The following is a 16297-nucleotide window of genomic DNA, read 5'->3' as shown; positions in this document are numbered from 1 at the left end:
GTACTATCCACAAGTTCATCAAGGCACTGTTGGTCCAGATTGTCCCACTCCTCAATGGCAATTTGGTGTGGATCCCTCAGAGAGGTTGGTGGGTCACGTCGTCCACAAACAGCCCTTTTCAATCTATCCCAGGCATGTTCGATAGGGTTCATGTCTGGAGAACAAGCTGGCCACTCTAGTCGAGCAATGTCGTTATCCAAAAAGAAGTCATCCACAAGATGTGCACAATGGGGGCACAAATTGTTATCCATGAAGATGAATGCCTCACCAATATGCTGTCAATATGGTTGTACTATCAGTCGGAGCATGGCATTCACATAACGTACAGCTGTTACAGCAGCTTCCATGACCACCAGCAGTATACATTGGCCCCACATAATGCCATCCTAAAACAGAAGGGAACCGTCATCTTGCAGCACTCTCTGGACAGTGTGTCTAGCATGTTCGGCCTGACCGAGTTGCCTCCAAACACATCTCTGACAACTGTCTGGTTGAAGGCATATGCGACACTCATCGGTGAAGAGAATGTGATGCCAAATTTGAGCAGTCCATTCAGCATGTTGTTGGGCCCATTTGTACCACGCTGCATGGTGTCGTGGTTGCAAAGATGGACCTCACCATGGACATCGGGAGTGAAGTTGCGTATCATGCAGGTTGAGTTTTCACACGACGTCCGGTTGCTGCATGAAAAGCATTATTCAGCATGGTGGCATTGCTGTCAGGGTTCCTCCAAGCCGTAATCAGTAGGTAGCAGTCCTCTGCAGTAGCAGCCCTTGGGCGGCCTGAGTGAGGCATGTCATCGACAGTTCCTGTCTCTCTGTATCTCTTCCATGTCCAAACAACATCGCTTTGGTTCACTCCGAGACACCTGGACACTTTCCTTGTTGAGAGCTCTTCCTGGCACAAAGTAACAATGCGGACACAATTGAACCACGGTATTGACCGTCTAGGCATGGTTGAACTACAGACAACATGGGCCTTGTACCTCCTTCCTGGTGGAATGACGAACTGATCATCTGTCAGACCCCCGCCCCCCTGTCTAATAGGCGCTGCTCATGCATGGTTGTTTACATCTCTGGGTGGTTTCAGTGACAAAGGGACTGTGTCTGTGATACATTATCCACAGTCAACATCTATCTTCAGGAGTTCTGGGAACCGGGGTGATGCAAAACATTTTTTGATGTGTGTATTTAAATTAAGAATGTTTTCACAAAGTGTAAAAAAGAAATGGTACACGATGGTGTTATAAGATTTCCGCTTTAAGCACTCAGCATTCAGACAGTAGCCTAATTTCTGATACATCAATAAATTCTATTATGCATACTTACTTGTTGCTCGCTCTGCACACATACTCCCCTGTATCGTGGCTCTGGACATATGAGATATCCATCACAACAAAGCCAAAATCAGATACTGATTTGATTCTGGAGGAGTGTCGCAGTGGCTCGCCATTGTGAAACCATTCCACTTTCAAGTTAGGATCTCCCACAGGTGTTAGCGTGCATTCAAAATGAGCAGATTCACCTTCTTTCAGATTCTCAAGACTCTGCAATTAAATTTTAGAAAGTAAATAACAGTTCTCTGTAAAAAGTGACAATTCATTAAAACTAAATGACTAAATCTGTACAAATATAATTTATTTAAATAATTTGCAAAATCGGAGCAAGTGCGAAAGTTTATTTTATAAGTTCACATCACCACTGACATCTATGTTGTAACATGAGTATTTCAGTCTACAGGATCATATTTTTGGTTAATGATACTTTGAAGTCATAGTTTTCACTGACTTTTTTTAATATCATATCTAAAAGTAACAATGCAGTTATGAAATGCTACAAATGCCAACAGCTTTCAATGACATCAGGTTTTTGTTCCACCACCAAAAATTTGAAAAATTTGTCAGTTTTTCCCACATTTTCAGGAATGAATTTCAGTGTAAATTCAAAACTGTTGGATCTACAGAGCTGACCCTCATGTCATTTTAAAGCTCTTTGATTGTGTTTTAATTTGGTGTACACCACAGCAATACTGAAATTAATTTTTGATCTTGAAAAAATAAAAAATAAATTGTTTTTGAAAAGTAACTCTTTTATTTTTCTTAGAAAAATATATGTGTTTTTTAAAAATTTTATTTAGCTCTGATAAAAATTGAAAATGAGGAAAGGATGTGCTGAAATGGGAATTAACTTTTAAATTTAGCATTGCACCACACTGTTCCTCTCAGCAGTTCATATTGCAAGCAACGGTCAACAATTAAAAAGTATAGAATTAATGTTGTAGCTTTTATTCTAATATAGGATGGTAGTCTAAAAATTCTTGTATTTTCAGATATTGTTCCATGTACTACATACCAGAGATGTTATTAACTTCTTAAATATGAATTTATCTGTTTATATCTAAAAACAAAGATGATGTGACTTACCAAACAAAAGCGCTGGCACGTCGATAGACACACAAACAAACACAAATATACACACAAAATTCTAGCTTTCGCAACCAACGGTTGCTTCGTCAGGAAAGAGGGAAGTCTTTCCCTTTCCCTCTCCTTCCCTCTTTCCTCTTTCCTGATGAAGCAACCGTTGGTTGCGAAAGCTAGAATTTTGTGTGTATATTTGTGTTTGTTTGTGTGTCTATCGACGTGCCAGCGCTTTCATTTGGTAAGTCACATCATCTTTGTTTTTAGATATATTTTTCCCACGTGGAATGTTTCCCTCTATTATATTCATATCATTAATTTATCTGTTTACGTATTTTACTGGCAATATTAAATTTAGTCACCAATGAAGGTGATTTTGAAAAAGAAATATCTTCTCAGGCATTGTTGTTAATCTGTGTTTCATGCACAAAATGAGGTAAATCAGTTGTCCATGAATATTAAGAACTATTTATTATATAGAACCTGCATGCAACATTATATTATAATATCTAGGTGTGCATGAAGCAAATTTTAACTAAATCAGGAAATCTTCTGAGAAAGTTTGCAGGCCTACTGAATTCAAACCTAATTCATGTTACTCAACTTACTCTAACCATCTGTGAGTTATGGTACTTTATATATTTACCTTTATTTACAGGCAATGAATACAGAAGGTAAGAAGGAAGAAAATAATTGGACACAATATTTTGTTAAATGTTGCAATGCATTTAAACAGCACAGCCATTCAAAATCAAGTAAGAAGAATCTAAGGGGGATCACCAAATGGATATGATTTTCAAATTGTGTTATAGAATTGGATGTGGCGGTATGTGGCAACTTCTGGCAAAAGGTGTCAAAGTTATTTCATAAGTATATTCCTGGAAATCCAGATGAATATAAGGATGTTCCAGCAATGAATCATGACAATGATAGATTCATTGATGCTACAGTTTTAGGAGGTAAGTTTTAAAAAAATCACAATTAATTAAAGAAGGCATCAGAGGAAAAATTAGGGAAACACACAAAGCCTAGTAGAAATCCTTGAATGACACTTGAGATGTCAAATTTAATTGATAAAAGGCGAAAATATAAAATGCAGAAATGAAACCAGCAAATTGGAACACATGTGTAAAAAATGAAATTGTTTGCATGTCAAAGACACAGCAAGAATGGCTTGAGAAGAAATGTTAAACTGTAGGAGCAGTCATGACTATTGGGAAGATAGATGCCACTTATAGCAAAACTAGAAATACCACTGGAGAAGACAGATGCAACTGTATGAATCATTACTAAGCAAACAAGAGAATGCTGAACAGCAGAGGAAGTATACAGAAAGACTATGTAAAAAAAATGCTGTTTGAAGAGAAGAGGAAGCACAGTTACATGAGGTAAGTGATGTGAAACAGTGAGAAGAATCTGACCAAGAACTGGAACACCTATGTTGAAACAAGGCTCCTCAAGTAGATTGTACTATTCAAAATTTTTAAGCTCCTTGTAAAATTTACCCACGACAAAACTGTTCCACTTGGTATGCAAGCAGGCAAATTACCCTAAAATATTGTAAGAAGTGTGGTACTGATAGGTGCATATAAATAATAATATACACCAGTTCTCAGTAGACAATTCCATCTTTATTAACAGAATAGACAATACACTGTGAAATTCAAGTCAGAGGTATAGAGCGAACCGTACTCCGAATCAAAGACATTACTGTCGCCTGCTGCTCAGGGCAACGATATCAGTATTTACTGTGAAAGATGATAAATAGTCGCTACATAGCCACAATGTCAAAAAAATGTAATAATCCTAATACCAAAGAAGTCAGGAATAGAGGGGTGTGAATATTACAAGCCCATCAGTTTAGTGACTCATGGTTGCAAAATATTTATACAACTTATCTATGAAACAATAGAATCTACTGTAGAAGCCAACCTGGGAGAGATCAGTTGGTGTTACTGAGAAATATAGCTATAGTAATTGATGAGGAAGTGAGATAAGCATGTAAACTATCTCTAAGTAACTTAACCGAGCGAGGTGGCACAGTGGTTAGACACTGGACTCGCATTCGGGAGGACTACGGTTCAATCCCTCGTCCGGCCATCCTGATTTAGGTTTTCCGTGATTTTCCTAAATCACTCCAGGCAAATGCCGGGATGGTTCCTCTGAAAAGCCACGGCCGACTTCCTTCCCTAAACCGATGAGACCGATGACCACGCTGTCTGGTCTCCTTCCCCAAACAACCAACCAACCTAAGTAACTTAATCTTTCAACAGAGTAAGCAGTAAAGGAAACTGGGAAGAAATTTTGAAAGGGAATTACATTTAGAGAGAAGAAATAAAACCTTTTAATGGTTGCCAATGACATAATTCTGTCAGTAACAGATGAGAACGTGGAAGATTGACTGAACAGAAAGGAAAGTGTTTCAAAAAGTGGTTATAAGTAGAACATAAATAAAAGTAAAATGAGGTTAAGAAACTGTAGTGAAATTATGTCATTTGGTGCTGGGGTGCAGAACAGAAAATAATCATAGCGTGTAGGCTTTCATGGCCAGCGTCTTCAGTAATTAAAACTTCCGGGCTAAGAGGCTGTAGTCCAATAGTAGAAATACTTCTCCCTGACGTTTCGTTGCCAGCTGCGGGCAACATCATCTGAGGTGAGTCTACGACTGGCTGCTAGGCCGTGGAGGTCCTGTTTATATAGTGCGCGTAGAGGGCGCCACCTCTCGTCACGAGAGGTAGTGTGTAGCAAGTTGAAAATTTGGGCTGGCCATGGAGCGTGCTCATATAGCCGAAGAAATTAAGGTGACCACTTGCATAAAGTGCAAAATCGGGATTCAAGTCCCAGTCTGGCACAAATTTTCACTTGTTGCCACAGAATTATTTCAGTGACCTCACGCAGCTGATGTTCACATTTCTCTTTCCTCATAGTTACAATTTTCTTGAATGGACAATACATTTAGCTGTAAATTGATTTGGCAAAAGCCCATATGCTATTGGCGGCATACATTTCTTACGCAAATTACAGTTACACGACCTTGTCTGAAAACTGTTGTCAGTTTGAATTTAGTTATGACTACACAAAGAGTTAATTCAATGACCTTGTAACTGGATTTAGTGATTTCCTAGAGTGCTATAAATCTAGACAAATGGAATGTTCTCTAGACATCAAACAAAAAATAATATGTGTTGACTACTTCAAGTTACTGTAATGGTAATACAAGTTTAATGTCATTATCACAAAAAGATTATGACTGTATCTCATTGGTAGGGATAGCCATCATTTGATGCAATATGTTACCAAGAGTCACTTTTCACTTACCTGAATGTGTGTTGTAAAGTGTGGTTTCTGACCCTTTGACTTGTCAACACATTCCAGTTCAACACTGATTTCGGCACGGCCCCATTTGTTTGTTGCTCTACAAGTATAAGTGCCGGAATCTTCAATTTTAGTTCCTAATATCTCAAGGACAACCATCCCAAATGCATGTACAGTTCTAATGCGGTGACCTGCAAGTAATAAATGTTTATTTTATTTTGTATTTCATTTACTTTCACATCCTTTTATTTGAAATTTAATATGAATAGTTAACTATTGGAAGAGTTTTCATAAATGACATCTTACAAACATGGAATAAATAGTGATGAATTCAGAACATAAGTTTCATTACAGAGAAACAGACTTGGTGGGGAGGGGGGGTGGGGTGTGGGAATTCTGGTGTAGAATTTATTGTGAATAAGAAAATAAACACAATATTGAAGCAATCACAGAGAGAATATCAAGATTCGTTTTAAAAATAAACAAAATGTAGTCCATAAAAATTATGAGCTCAGAGAAAAACCAAGAAATTATAATAAATTCATCTGCGAAACAACAATGAAAAACTTACTGCAAAAAGTAGGATGAAACCTAAAGAATGATATTTCAGTGGTAAATTGTCAAGTATGATAACAGAAATGACAGAGGTCACTTAAAGAAATTTCCAAATTAGCCTTAACAAACATTGGGACCTAACTATAACTTACATTACTGCACATGGAGCAAGCAGCAAATATACTCAATAACTCTGTACATGACATGATTATAGTAACATATGAATAATGCTTTACAAATGCTTACACTACTTGCCTTTGTATATTCCATCTTTAAAGCATTTTTCATTAAAAAATCACTTAAACAGTAAAGTAAAATGTCATGCTCCCATTACTACAGTGTCACATTAATAGGATAATTTATGTATGTAATGAGTGGTCACCTGTCAAATACAAGCAACATGGAAATAAACACATAATACCAAAGCTGAGAAGAGCTCCGAAAGTCTATCAGTTTTTTTAAAACAGTCAACTTCTAAATATATATAAATCTCACAGCATTGCATGAGTACACCTCTTATTAAAAATGTTAATTTGATTTGTATATGAATGGTATCTCCAATGCAACAAACAGACAAAAATGAAAAGCAATCAACTGCAAAAAACTGTGAATTTACAGAAAATTATAGTTAGCTTTACATACAGAGGTACTCAGAAACACTTACTTGCTTTGATTACCTCTCCATTATAGAACCATTCTACTGTCATAGTCTGGTCACCAACTGGGGTAAGGGAAGCCTCAAAGTGTGCAATCTCTCCCTCACTAAGGTTCTTGAGATCCTGAAACTACAGAGGAAGAAAAATAAGAACATTAGTTATGACTGATTTAAGACAATTATATACTTGAAGTATTCATTTCAAACCATTATTTCACTAACACGATTTCAACCATAAGGTACCTGGCTACAAATTTGTTCACATACATTAATGAATTTACCTACAAAATTATATCATTGTACGACACATAGATCAGGTGATGTGATGCCACAAACATTGGAATGCATGAAAACTTGCTTTTGCTTAAAATGGGGTGCATATTACCCAGGCTATACGCATCCAGTGTTTCAGAACAGGAGCACTTAGCAACTTCTAACAAACTTTATGCATAATTTCAAACATTTTCTAAACTTCTTCTTGCTTACATGCTCAAATTCAAATATTTAACATGTTAACTCATTTATTCAGCAATCTAATGTTTGAGGCTGATTCCTTAAAGAATCAGGGATTTTTAATGACTTCAGTGTAGTATGTGCCAGCACCATGTTTCATCCTCTCCCTTCTCTTGCATTGTCAGCAACAGCACTAAAATGACATGTACTCACCATAGATATATGTAAGACACAACACTAACACTTTGCAAAGGTAAGGTATCATTAAAGAAAAAAAACCGTTCCAACTATGCATATTTAACTACCCCTTTGGTCTTCCAGCAGACCATTCTATACAACTCTAACTTTAACTTTTTGGTACTTTAGTGCCAAATTAAAGTACACAATGAAATAAATTTTGAATTCAATAAAAAACTGGGATTATGAAAACTCTTGACACTGGACATATGCCACACTAGGGAATGAAATTATTTGGTTATGCAAATTTAAATGTTTGCTTTGTGTTTCATAAGTTTTCTGCTTCTAAGGAACTCAAGAAATGGTCACATTTGCAGATAAGACAAAGCATCGATAACTGAATCAAAATAATCAGATAATTTGCAGAAGCAGTGGCTAGTCACCTATGGTTTGCATTCAACTTTCCTTTGAATTTGCAGAAATATCAGCTTCCTTGTTTAATACCTCACAGCAACTTGTTGAAGACTTATGCACCAGACAACAAACCTCACTCTGAACATTCAAGAAGCTATGGCTATGGTACTAAAAATTATTTTGTCTCTGTGATATGGTGTTGTAAATCACAGCACAATTGTTTGTCACTTAAAAAACACATGCGCAACCCAGCCTATACTGTTGTTCAAATGTGTGCAACCCATACCACATTGGATGTATGAGGGATATTGAATGTTGTTTCATCATTTCTGCTACACCATGGGGGATATTCATCATTTCTGCTACACCTATCTCTGGGAATTCTGTCTTCATATTTTGTAAATACAAGTCCATCAACTGCCTGTATTTTGGTTTTTATTTCTGATATGTATTTTGACTACAGACATTCTTTCACAGAATACACATCTTTCATTTTCTTTTTGTGTCTCTAAAATGTATGTAAATTGTCAGAAAAATGCTGAAACTTATAATTGAGTACAAAAGTTTCATTTGCCATAAACAGTAACCACAATGGGTTTATAATATGACATGTACAGCTGTTCAAATTACATAATATGGTTATTAGAGGCAGTGATATTTGTCAACAAATTCACTGCATGTGCCATCAATTTAAAGGGTGTGTAGCTCAGTTAATGATACAATTTCTCTTTCAAACATTTGAAAGACTTTTTTTGTAAATGTACCTGTGAGGTGAAGACAGGCGGATGGCCTTCCTCGGGTTCTGGAGGAGCTCCTTCTTGCCTCCTCAGTGATTCTTCCAAATCCTGGATTTTTCCCAGACCTTCAGCTCCTTTTGGGTGCTGTGTACGTTCAATTAGACTCTCCTTCCCTACAAAGATGCATCATTCAAATCCGCAATGTCACGAGAAGTCAAAGATCGACAGGTATATGTGTGTTACAAACAGTTGTCTTGTTGTGAATTTCATATTTACCTTTGCAGTATATTGTTGTGGAGGTAAATGCTTCTCCTTTTAAATTGGTTGCTTTACAAGTGTATATTCCTTGATCCCTTTCATAAACATCAGTCAAATCAAGTGTGACAAAGCCAAAGTCACATGTTGTCTTGAAACGTGTTGCTGCAATGAAAATCAAAGTCAAAGTTACGTCCCCATCATTATACCTAGTTTGGCTATGTTACATTGATGATATGATTTAAATTTATACTTAAAGTGACTGCTAATTAAAGTTTCTCATCAAACTGAAAAGTCACTGTTTTTCTGGTTAGACTAGACAAGTGTTATTTAGCTACAAACACATTAAATATTTACATCTCCAACTTTTGTAGTCCTGTCTTCCTCAGTTGTGTGTAATATTACGGTATATTGATAATTTTTACTTATGGACCATCTGACAGCAACTGAATAAAACACAATTTTAGTGCCATACGCGTGTCACCTTTAATTTCTGCAAGGCATCATCAGTGGCCTGGAATATGTACATATGTTAGCTATTTAATTTATATTTTTGTCACTGTGCCTATAGGCTATAAACAGTTCTGGTGGTTGGTATTTCCTATTAAGTAGTAATGTTTTGAACTGTACTTACAGTTTGCGTGGACAATTTCTTACATATTACGCTCCTGTTGCATGTTTGGTGTTCTTCTTCTTCTTATGAATACCAGTTTGCAGTTTTTTTCCCACATTCCACACCAAAACATTAAATTGAAACAAGCATTCAGTTCATAGTGCTGTGGAATGTGGGAAAAAATCCACAAACTGGCATTCATAAGAAGAAGAACAACAACACCAAAAATGCAACAGGAGCGTAATATGTAAGAAATTGTCCACGCAACCTGTAAGTACAGTTCAAAACATTACTAAAGTACAGTTCAACACATTACTACTTAATAGGAAATACCAATCACCAGAACTGTTTATAACCTATAGGTACAATGACAAAAATGTAAATTAAATAGCTAACATATGTACATATTTCAGGCCACTGATAATGCCTTGCAGAAAATAAAGGCAAAACGCGTATGGCACTAAAATTGTGCTTTATTCAGTTGCTGTGAGACAGTCCATAAGTAAAAATTATCAATATACCATAACATTAAATATTTATTACTATAATGAAAACCCCAGGTGAAAACAATAAACAAAATTGAAGAAATACAACCATTCAACAGCAGATGATTTAAAGCTCATCTGGACACAAGGCAAGAATAGCCTCCACTCTTTCCTCCACAACCTCATCTACTCCTAAATTCACTTCACGTGATTCTGCTCAACTTCATGATTTACCTTTGTGGAGGTTTGATCTCCACCCCTCATATAACTGCACAAAAATCTCATTTCATATCAAACACACCATCCACTAGCTGTACCACCACACTGATAGCAGCAGTCCATTACAAATCACAATGTTTCTTCCTACAGCTTCAGCACTGATGGGCACCACAAATGCAGTGAGAAATGGGGTATCCAAATTATGTATGATGAAACCTCACCAGAGCTTTTACAAGCAGACAGTATCCCACTGAGAAAGTTCAGAAACAGATTTCCCATGCCAGTTCTCCCTGTGACAGCAATAAATCCATAACCATTGTAATCCAACCACTGGCTAGTATTCCTCCTCTCTCCCAAGCCATAGAAAATGCTTTTACATCCTTCGCCAAGATTTTACTAGCTCTTGCACACCCTGAGATTGAGGATATTCTGTCCAAAATCATGCCCTCATACCCTGAATCATACCCCTTTATCCAGAGTCAATGTGCTACTCAGTGACTCACTCAACCTACAAAATATCCCAGTTGGTGGAAGAGGCATTTTCTTCCTCTCACATCCTTCATCTTGAATAACCTCTCATAAACATTAGTGATTGAATGGCCACATGTGTGTACACATGAGAAGCCAGGTAATGGGGCAAGGCACAGAAGCAATGGACAGTGTACATGCACAACGCAATTTAAGCCAATAGCATTATTTTATAGTACGTGTCTGTAGCGTACACTAAAAGGTGCAGATTAAAAATGAGATTCGTACTAGTATACATACGGTGACACATATTTTGCCACTGCAGAAATCATTATGGGTGACATATGGCAACCACAGAAAATATTGCATTAATCAAAGATATTGATAATGATATGTGTACATAAATTTTTCAACAGTGAGTTGGAAGTAGAATAATGTCTCTCATCAGCACTGAATATCCCAGCACTGCCAGCTGCCACAGGACAGAACACCTGAGTATGTGGTGGGAGGCAGAGACAGGGGGCACACTGGCAACGCTACAAAGTATTGTGATCTCTCAGGCATTCCCCATGTGAATGATTAATGGTGTGCTTCTGGGTCTCTACGCATAAAATGGAAACAATAATTCACAGTCATGGTGTGTTCCTGCCAAGTTATGCATAAAATGGAAACAATAATTCAGCAGAACACTCGAAAGCACAACTTCAGTGCACAGTTCTGCCTTTCTCTCTCTCTGAGCAGAATAAATAACGCAGCTGCCTTTGAATGTGCACATCACTGTTTAAAAGAAGAGTAGCTGAAAAGCTGGTTAGTTCTTTTGTGCCTATGTGTCACACATCAAATTAGCAGCAAGTTAGTGTTTGTTTCAACTTGTATCTGTTTATTTTATAACTCTAACTATGGCCCTATAATGATACTCATCTATATACAGTTAACAAGGGAGACTTATTTAACTATGAATAATATTATCTACAGTTCTATTAGAGATCTTCATTCTTATAATTCACATAACTTCTCTAAGGAGGCTAAGAAAAGATTCTCTTCATATTTTTTAAATTTCACATAATTTTCAGTGTTGTACCCTACATCTGTAGAAAAAATATTAGAACAGTAATACTATATAATGCAGTTCTCACTCTAAACCCTAGGTGAGCATGTTGTGTTTGTTTGGATTTTTTTAAATCTTGACTTGTAGTTGTGAGCATTAGAGCAATTCAAAAATTGACTTCAATTATTATACATAAATGTAATGTTGTGGGACGTGCATGTGAGAATTTCAGTGTCTTTCTTCACCTTATACTTTACAGTTCATATTTGATGAACAGAAATTTTATATCCTCCTGTCACTGCTGCACTAATAGCTTCCCTCACACTCAGACTTTGTATACCCATTTATGCTATTTATAATTCTTCATTCAACTTCCTCTGTACTAAATGTTCTTGAATTCATCTTCACCATTGTCATTACATTCCTGTATCTGACCAGTGACATAATTTTTATGAATTTCCTGACATGTTTTCCATGGTCTCCTTAAGGTAACTCAGGTAAATACTGGATTCATTCCTTCAACAACATAATGATCAAGTCATTATCTAGTTGTTTTCCAACTGAGATATCTATTCTCCTCTTTTGCAGTCCAAATATTCATGGTTAAATCATCCTTTTTTCCTTACTTTATTGTAGTTAACTGAGGATATGAGAAAAGGAATCAATGCAGCTGATGTGAAAATAAAGAGTTTACAGCATAAAAACAAAACAGAACAAAACTTCCTGGCACATTAAAACTGTGAACTTGACGAGGACTCAAACCTAGGAATTTTACTTTTCAAGGGAAAGTGCTTTAAGACTGAGCTATTCAGTCATCACTCATGACCTGCCAACACAGCTTTACTGGCGCCAGTACCTCTCTCCTACGTACCAAACTTCTCAGAAGTACTCCCGCATGCCTTGCAGGACTAACATTCTTGGAAGAAAGGCTGATGTGGAGAATTGGCTTAGTGATAACCTACAAGATTGCTCACAGAATAAATTTTCACTCTGCAGCAATGTGTGTGCTGATCTAAGACTCTTTGCAGATTGAAACTGTGCAGTAGACTGTGACCTGGACCCAGACCTTTCCTGCAAGCAAGTGCTCTATGACTGAGCTATGCAAGCACGACTGACGACCTGCCCTCACAGCCTTGCAAAAAAAAGGGGCTTGTAAAGCAGACACCAAAATGAAATCTTCAAAGGACTAAGCAGTCACCTATTATAGAACTACAATTTGTATCATTCACTAACTGCAGGTGTAAAGAAATTAGGTCAAAAGGAACAAAAAATATGACAGATGTTCCATTCATTTCGAGAGTGAAGAGAAAATGGTACACTGTGATGGCATTCTGCCAAAGAGAAGAATACACTCAAGGCCTAGGGCCAAAATGGATGTAACTCGTACAAAGTATTTTTTGTAAATCAACTGTATCCACTGAGAAACATTCCTTTTTTTCTTTCTCCATTCTTCCTTTGTCTAATTTCGTATTGTTTTATATTACTCAAAGTAGTATTATAATTTTATCTATTTCTTTATACATACTTGTGAGCATATTACATGTGGCATTTTATTATTTTTATTTGTATATATGTTTTTACGTTACAGTAATTTGTATGTGTCACTCTACCAACTCTGATTGGCATTAACTTTTTTTGCTCAGCAGTTTTATTAAAGCATCCAACATTCAGCTTTTGCTGCAACCAAATCAGGACTACTGGTTTCTATTAGTTCCATGCACCTACTTCCCCCTCCACCCCTCTCTTTCTTGATCATGGCTTTCAAAGTACCTTATGTACCAAAAATGTTCTGGCTAAATGCAAGCTCCTAATATTTCCGACACATCAGTAGTAACACATATATATTGTTTTCCTTGTGACCTAAAAAACTTAGGAACATCTGACACTAATTAACACATTCATTATATATCAGCATTGTATTACACAGAAGTACACAAGCATAATCTGTTGGTACCAAGGTATTACCATGTTCAAGAGGCTTTCCTTTGAAGAACCATTCAACTTTGAGATTTGGATCTTCCTTGGGCTCAACTTGACACTCAACATGCAAAGCTTCATTTTCATTCAGTGTTACTTGTTCTTGAAGTGGCACCACAAATACTGGCTTTGGATAATCTTTTTCAGGAGCTAGAGGCTGCCTCTGATATTTTGATAAGTATGCTCCTTCCGCCTCACGCACAGCCTCAAGGCCTGCTTCACCCTGTGGATGTTGTGTCTGCAAGAAGATGTCTTGCTTGCCTGAAAGAGGAGAAAAAAGGACAATTACAACAATCACACAATGTAGAATAATTTACTTAATTTGTGCCAAAAACATTCTCTAAGAGAATTTTATAACATTAGTAACATGTAAACAGCAGTCGAAATGGGCTTAACAAAAGTTAAAAACCTTCTGAATAATGGGTCAAAGAGGTGTCATGTCAACAAAACCTGTTGTGAGGCTACAGAAATTGAGTAGTTCAATTCAGAATACTTTCTTAAGGGCAGAACTGAAAAGTTTTCTGAACCCTCATCGTCGCATATAAATGAGTAACTGTGTCATTTATTAATATTACACTAAAGCACATATTTAAATGGTGCACAGGTCCGCATTTTTATGTAGGATATGTTATGTTAAGTGTATAAATTTGTTGGCGTCATATTGTTATTTGTCTGAGGTAATCTTGGGGTGGCTTGGAGTAGGAGTTCACTAGCAGACACTTGTACGCCATGAAGTTTCTGATGTCGCATTGATGTTGAAGGGGCCCTCAGAGAAAATGAGGTCAAGAATAATCACACAAGTATGTATTTATAAATTGTATCAATCAAATGAGAAGTCATTACATTGTTTTAGTTCTACTCAAGAATCCACAATGAATGTATGCTTGTAAATTTTCATGCAATAAATGTAAACTGTTATACAGTTCAGTGGAATTCATTGTAAGAATAATTTTTCATGATTCTGCCACCCAGAACCTTCTCAATGTATTGATTTTCTTATGTTCTTTTAATGGTATCTTTCTCTTATTTGATTATATAAAATAAAAATGATGAAGTCAAAATAATTAAATAAAGCCTAAATACAAACACACAGGTTAAAATACTTATACTGTTGACTGTCAAAGGACGAACTCTACATTGACAACATTTATAAGAGATGTTCCTGTCTCAACACAGAATAAGATAACAAATTTTGTATGCTATACAAACTAACAGAGAAATCATAGTTCACGTGAAGTGATAAGAAAGGAAAAAATTAAATTAAATTTAGAACAAGTAATGAATTAAAACATAAAGAGGAAACTTTTGTGAAGAGCAAGCAGAGATAAAAAGAGACATGGAAAAATTAGGAAAAAGGAATAATGCCTTACTATCAAGGAAATGATTCATATCAGATCATTTCAACCTGAACCACACCCTGGGTAATAACACTTATAATTTTAGCAAGCAGAAACTTAGGAGATATGCCTCCACAGTATAATGGAGCATATTATGTTTCTGAACCCAGATGACCCCAATCTCCTTTGCCTGCTAATCTGTTTCCTCTCTCTTTCTTCATACAAAATTGTTTACTAACATTTTTCCACTACTTTCTCCTCTCTTGCATCCATAACCTCTTGAAGCACTGCAGTCATTATATTGGTGTTCTCCTCTACCTTCTCATTCTGTCAAAAGATGTATTGTTCACTTTAAAATTATATCTGAACCTTTCTTTATTTTTCTCCCTCTTCTAACAACAGACATTGGTTTTCTCAAGGTGCCTTTTGTTTCATCAAAATATTTTCAGGCAGGAATTCATTTCCCCAAAGCAATTTGTCTTGTATGCGAAAATAAGTTTGATTTTAATAGTTTTCATGGCTGTAAATGCGTTTTACCAACTATTCTGTAAGTTGTATGGTCTTGTCACCTCAGGACATTTTGTTACTGGTTTCTGCCACTATTCTGTGTCATGCTTCATAGTACTGACATTGGAATTAACATCAACAGACTTTAATAGCAACGGTGTGTCACATTTCAAACCAGACACTCCACCCATTATGGTCGACTGATGTAGAAGGATCTTCAACAGTACCAAAGGGAAGTCTGTTGGCAGATAATACTAATAGTGGTCTCAGATTTTCACAGGTGATGCAGTTATGTATAATGAAGTAATATTTGTAAAACACTGCACAAGTATTCATCTTGCTAAAATCTCACATTGATGCAAAGATTGGCAACTTGCATTAAATGTTCTTAAATGTACAATTTTGTAGTTCACAAAGCAAAAAAATGTAATATCCAATGACTACAATATCAGTGAGTCACAGTACCTGGGTGTAACACTTTGCAGGGATATGAAATACAATGTGGACACAGGTGGAGTCATAGGTAAAGCAGACAGCAGGATGTGACTCACTGGTAGAATACTTGGGAGAGCAATCTGTCTAAAAAGAAAATTGCATACAACAGACTAATGCAAACCACCCTATAATAGTGTTCAACTGTGTGGGAACCATGCCAAACAAGACTAA

General features: G+C 36.5%; 1 protein-coding gene across 1 annotated transcript in view; it reads right to left on the bottom strand.

The window, feature by feature from the left end:
* LOC124795577 (titin) overlaps positions 1 to 16297 on the bottom strand; it is a 529084-nt gene that overhangs the window by 361434 nt on the left and 151353 nt on the right. The window contains exons 45-50 of the mRNA XM_047259648.1: positions 13776 to 14048; positions 8999 to 9142; positions 8750 to 8895; positions 6951 to 7071; positions 5735 to 5922; positions 1329 to 1546 (exon numbers count right to left, since the gene is read on the bottom strand). Of these exons, the coding sequence (XP_047115604.1) occupies positions 1329 to 1546; positions 5735 to 5922; positions 6951 to 7071; positions 8750 to 8895; positions 8999 to 9142; positions 13776 to 14048 (1090 nt within the window). The remainder of the gene's footprint in view (positions 1 to 1328; positions 1547 to 5734; positions 5923 to 6950; positions 7072 to 8749; positions 8896 to 8998; positions 9143 to 13775; positions 14049 to 16297) is intronic.

This window comes from Schistocerca piceifrons, chromosome 4 (assembly GCF_021461385.2).
Source record: "Schistocerca piceifrons isolate TAMUIC-IGC-003096 chromosome 4, iqSchPice1.1, whole genome shotgun sequence".
Lineage (NCBI taxonomy): Eukaryota > Metazoa > Arthropoda > Insecta > Orthoptera > Acrididae > Schistocerca > Schistocerca piceifrons.
The sequence above is the reverse complement of the archived record's forward strand: the minus strand, read 5'-3'. Positions and strand labels throughout refer to the sequence as shown.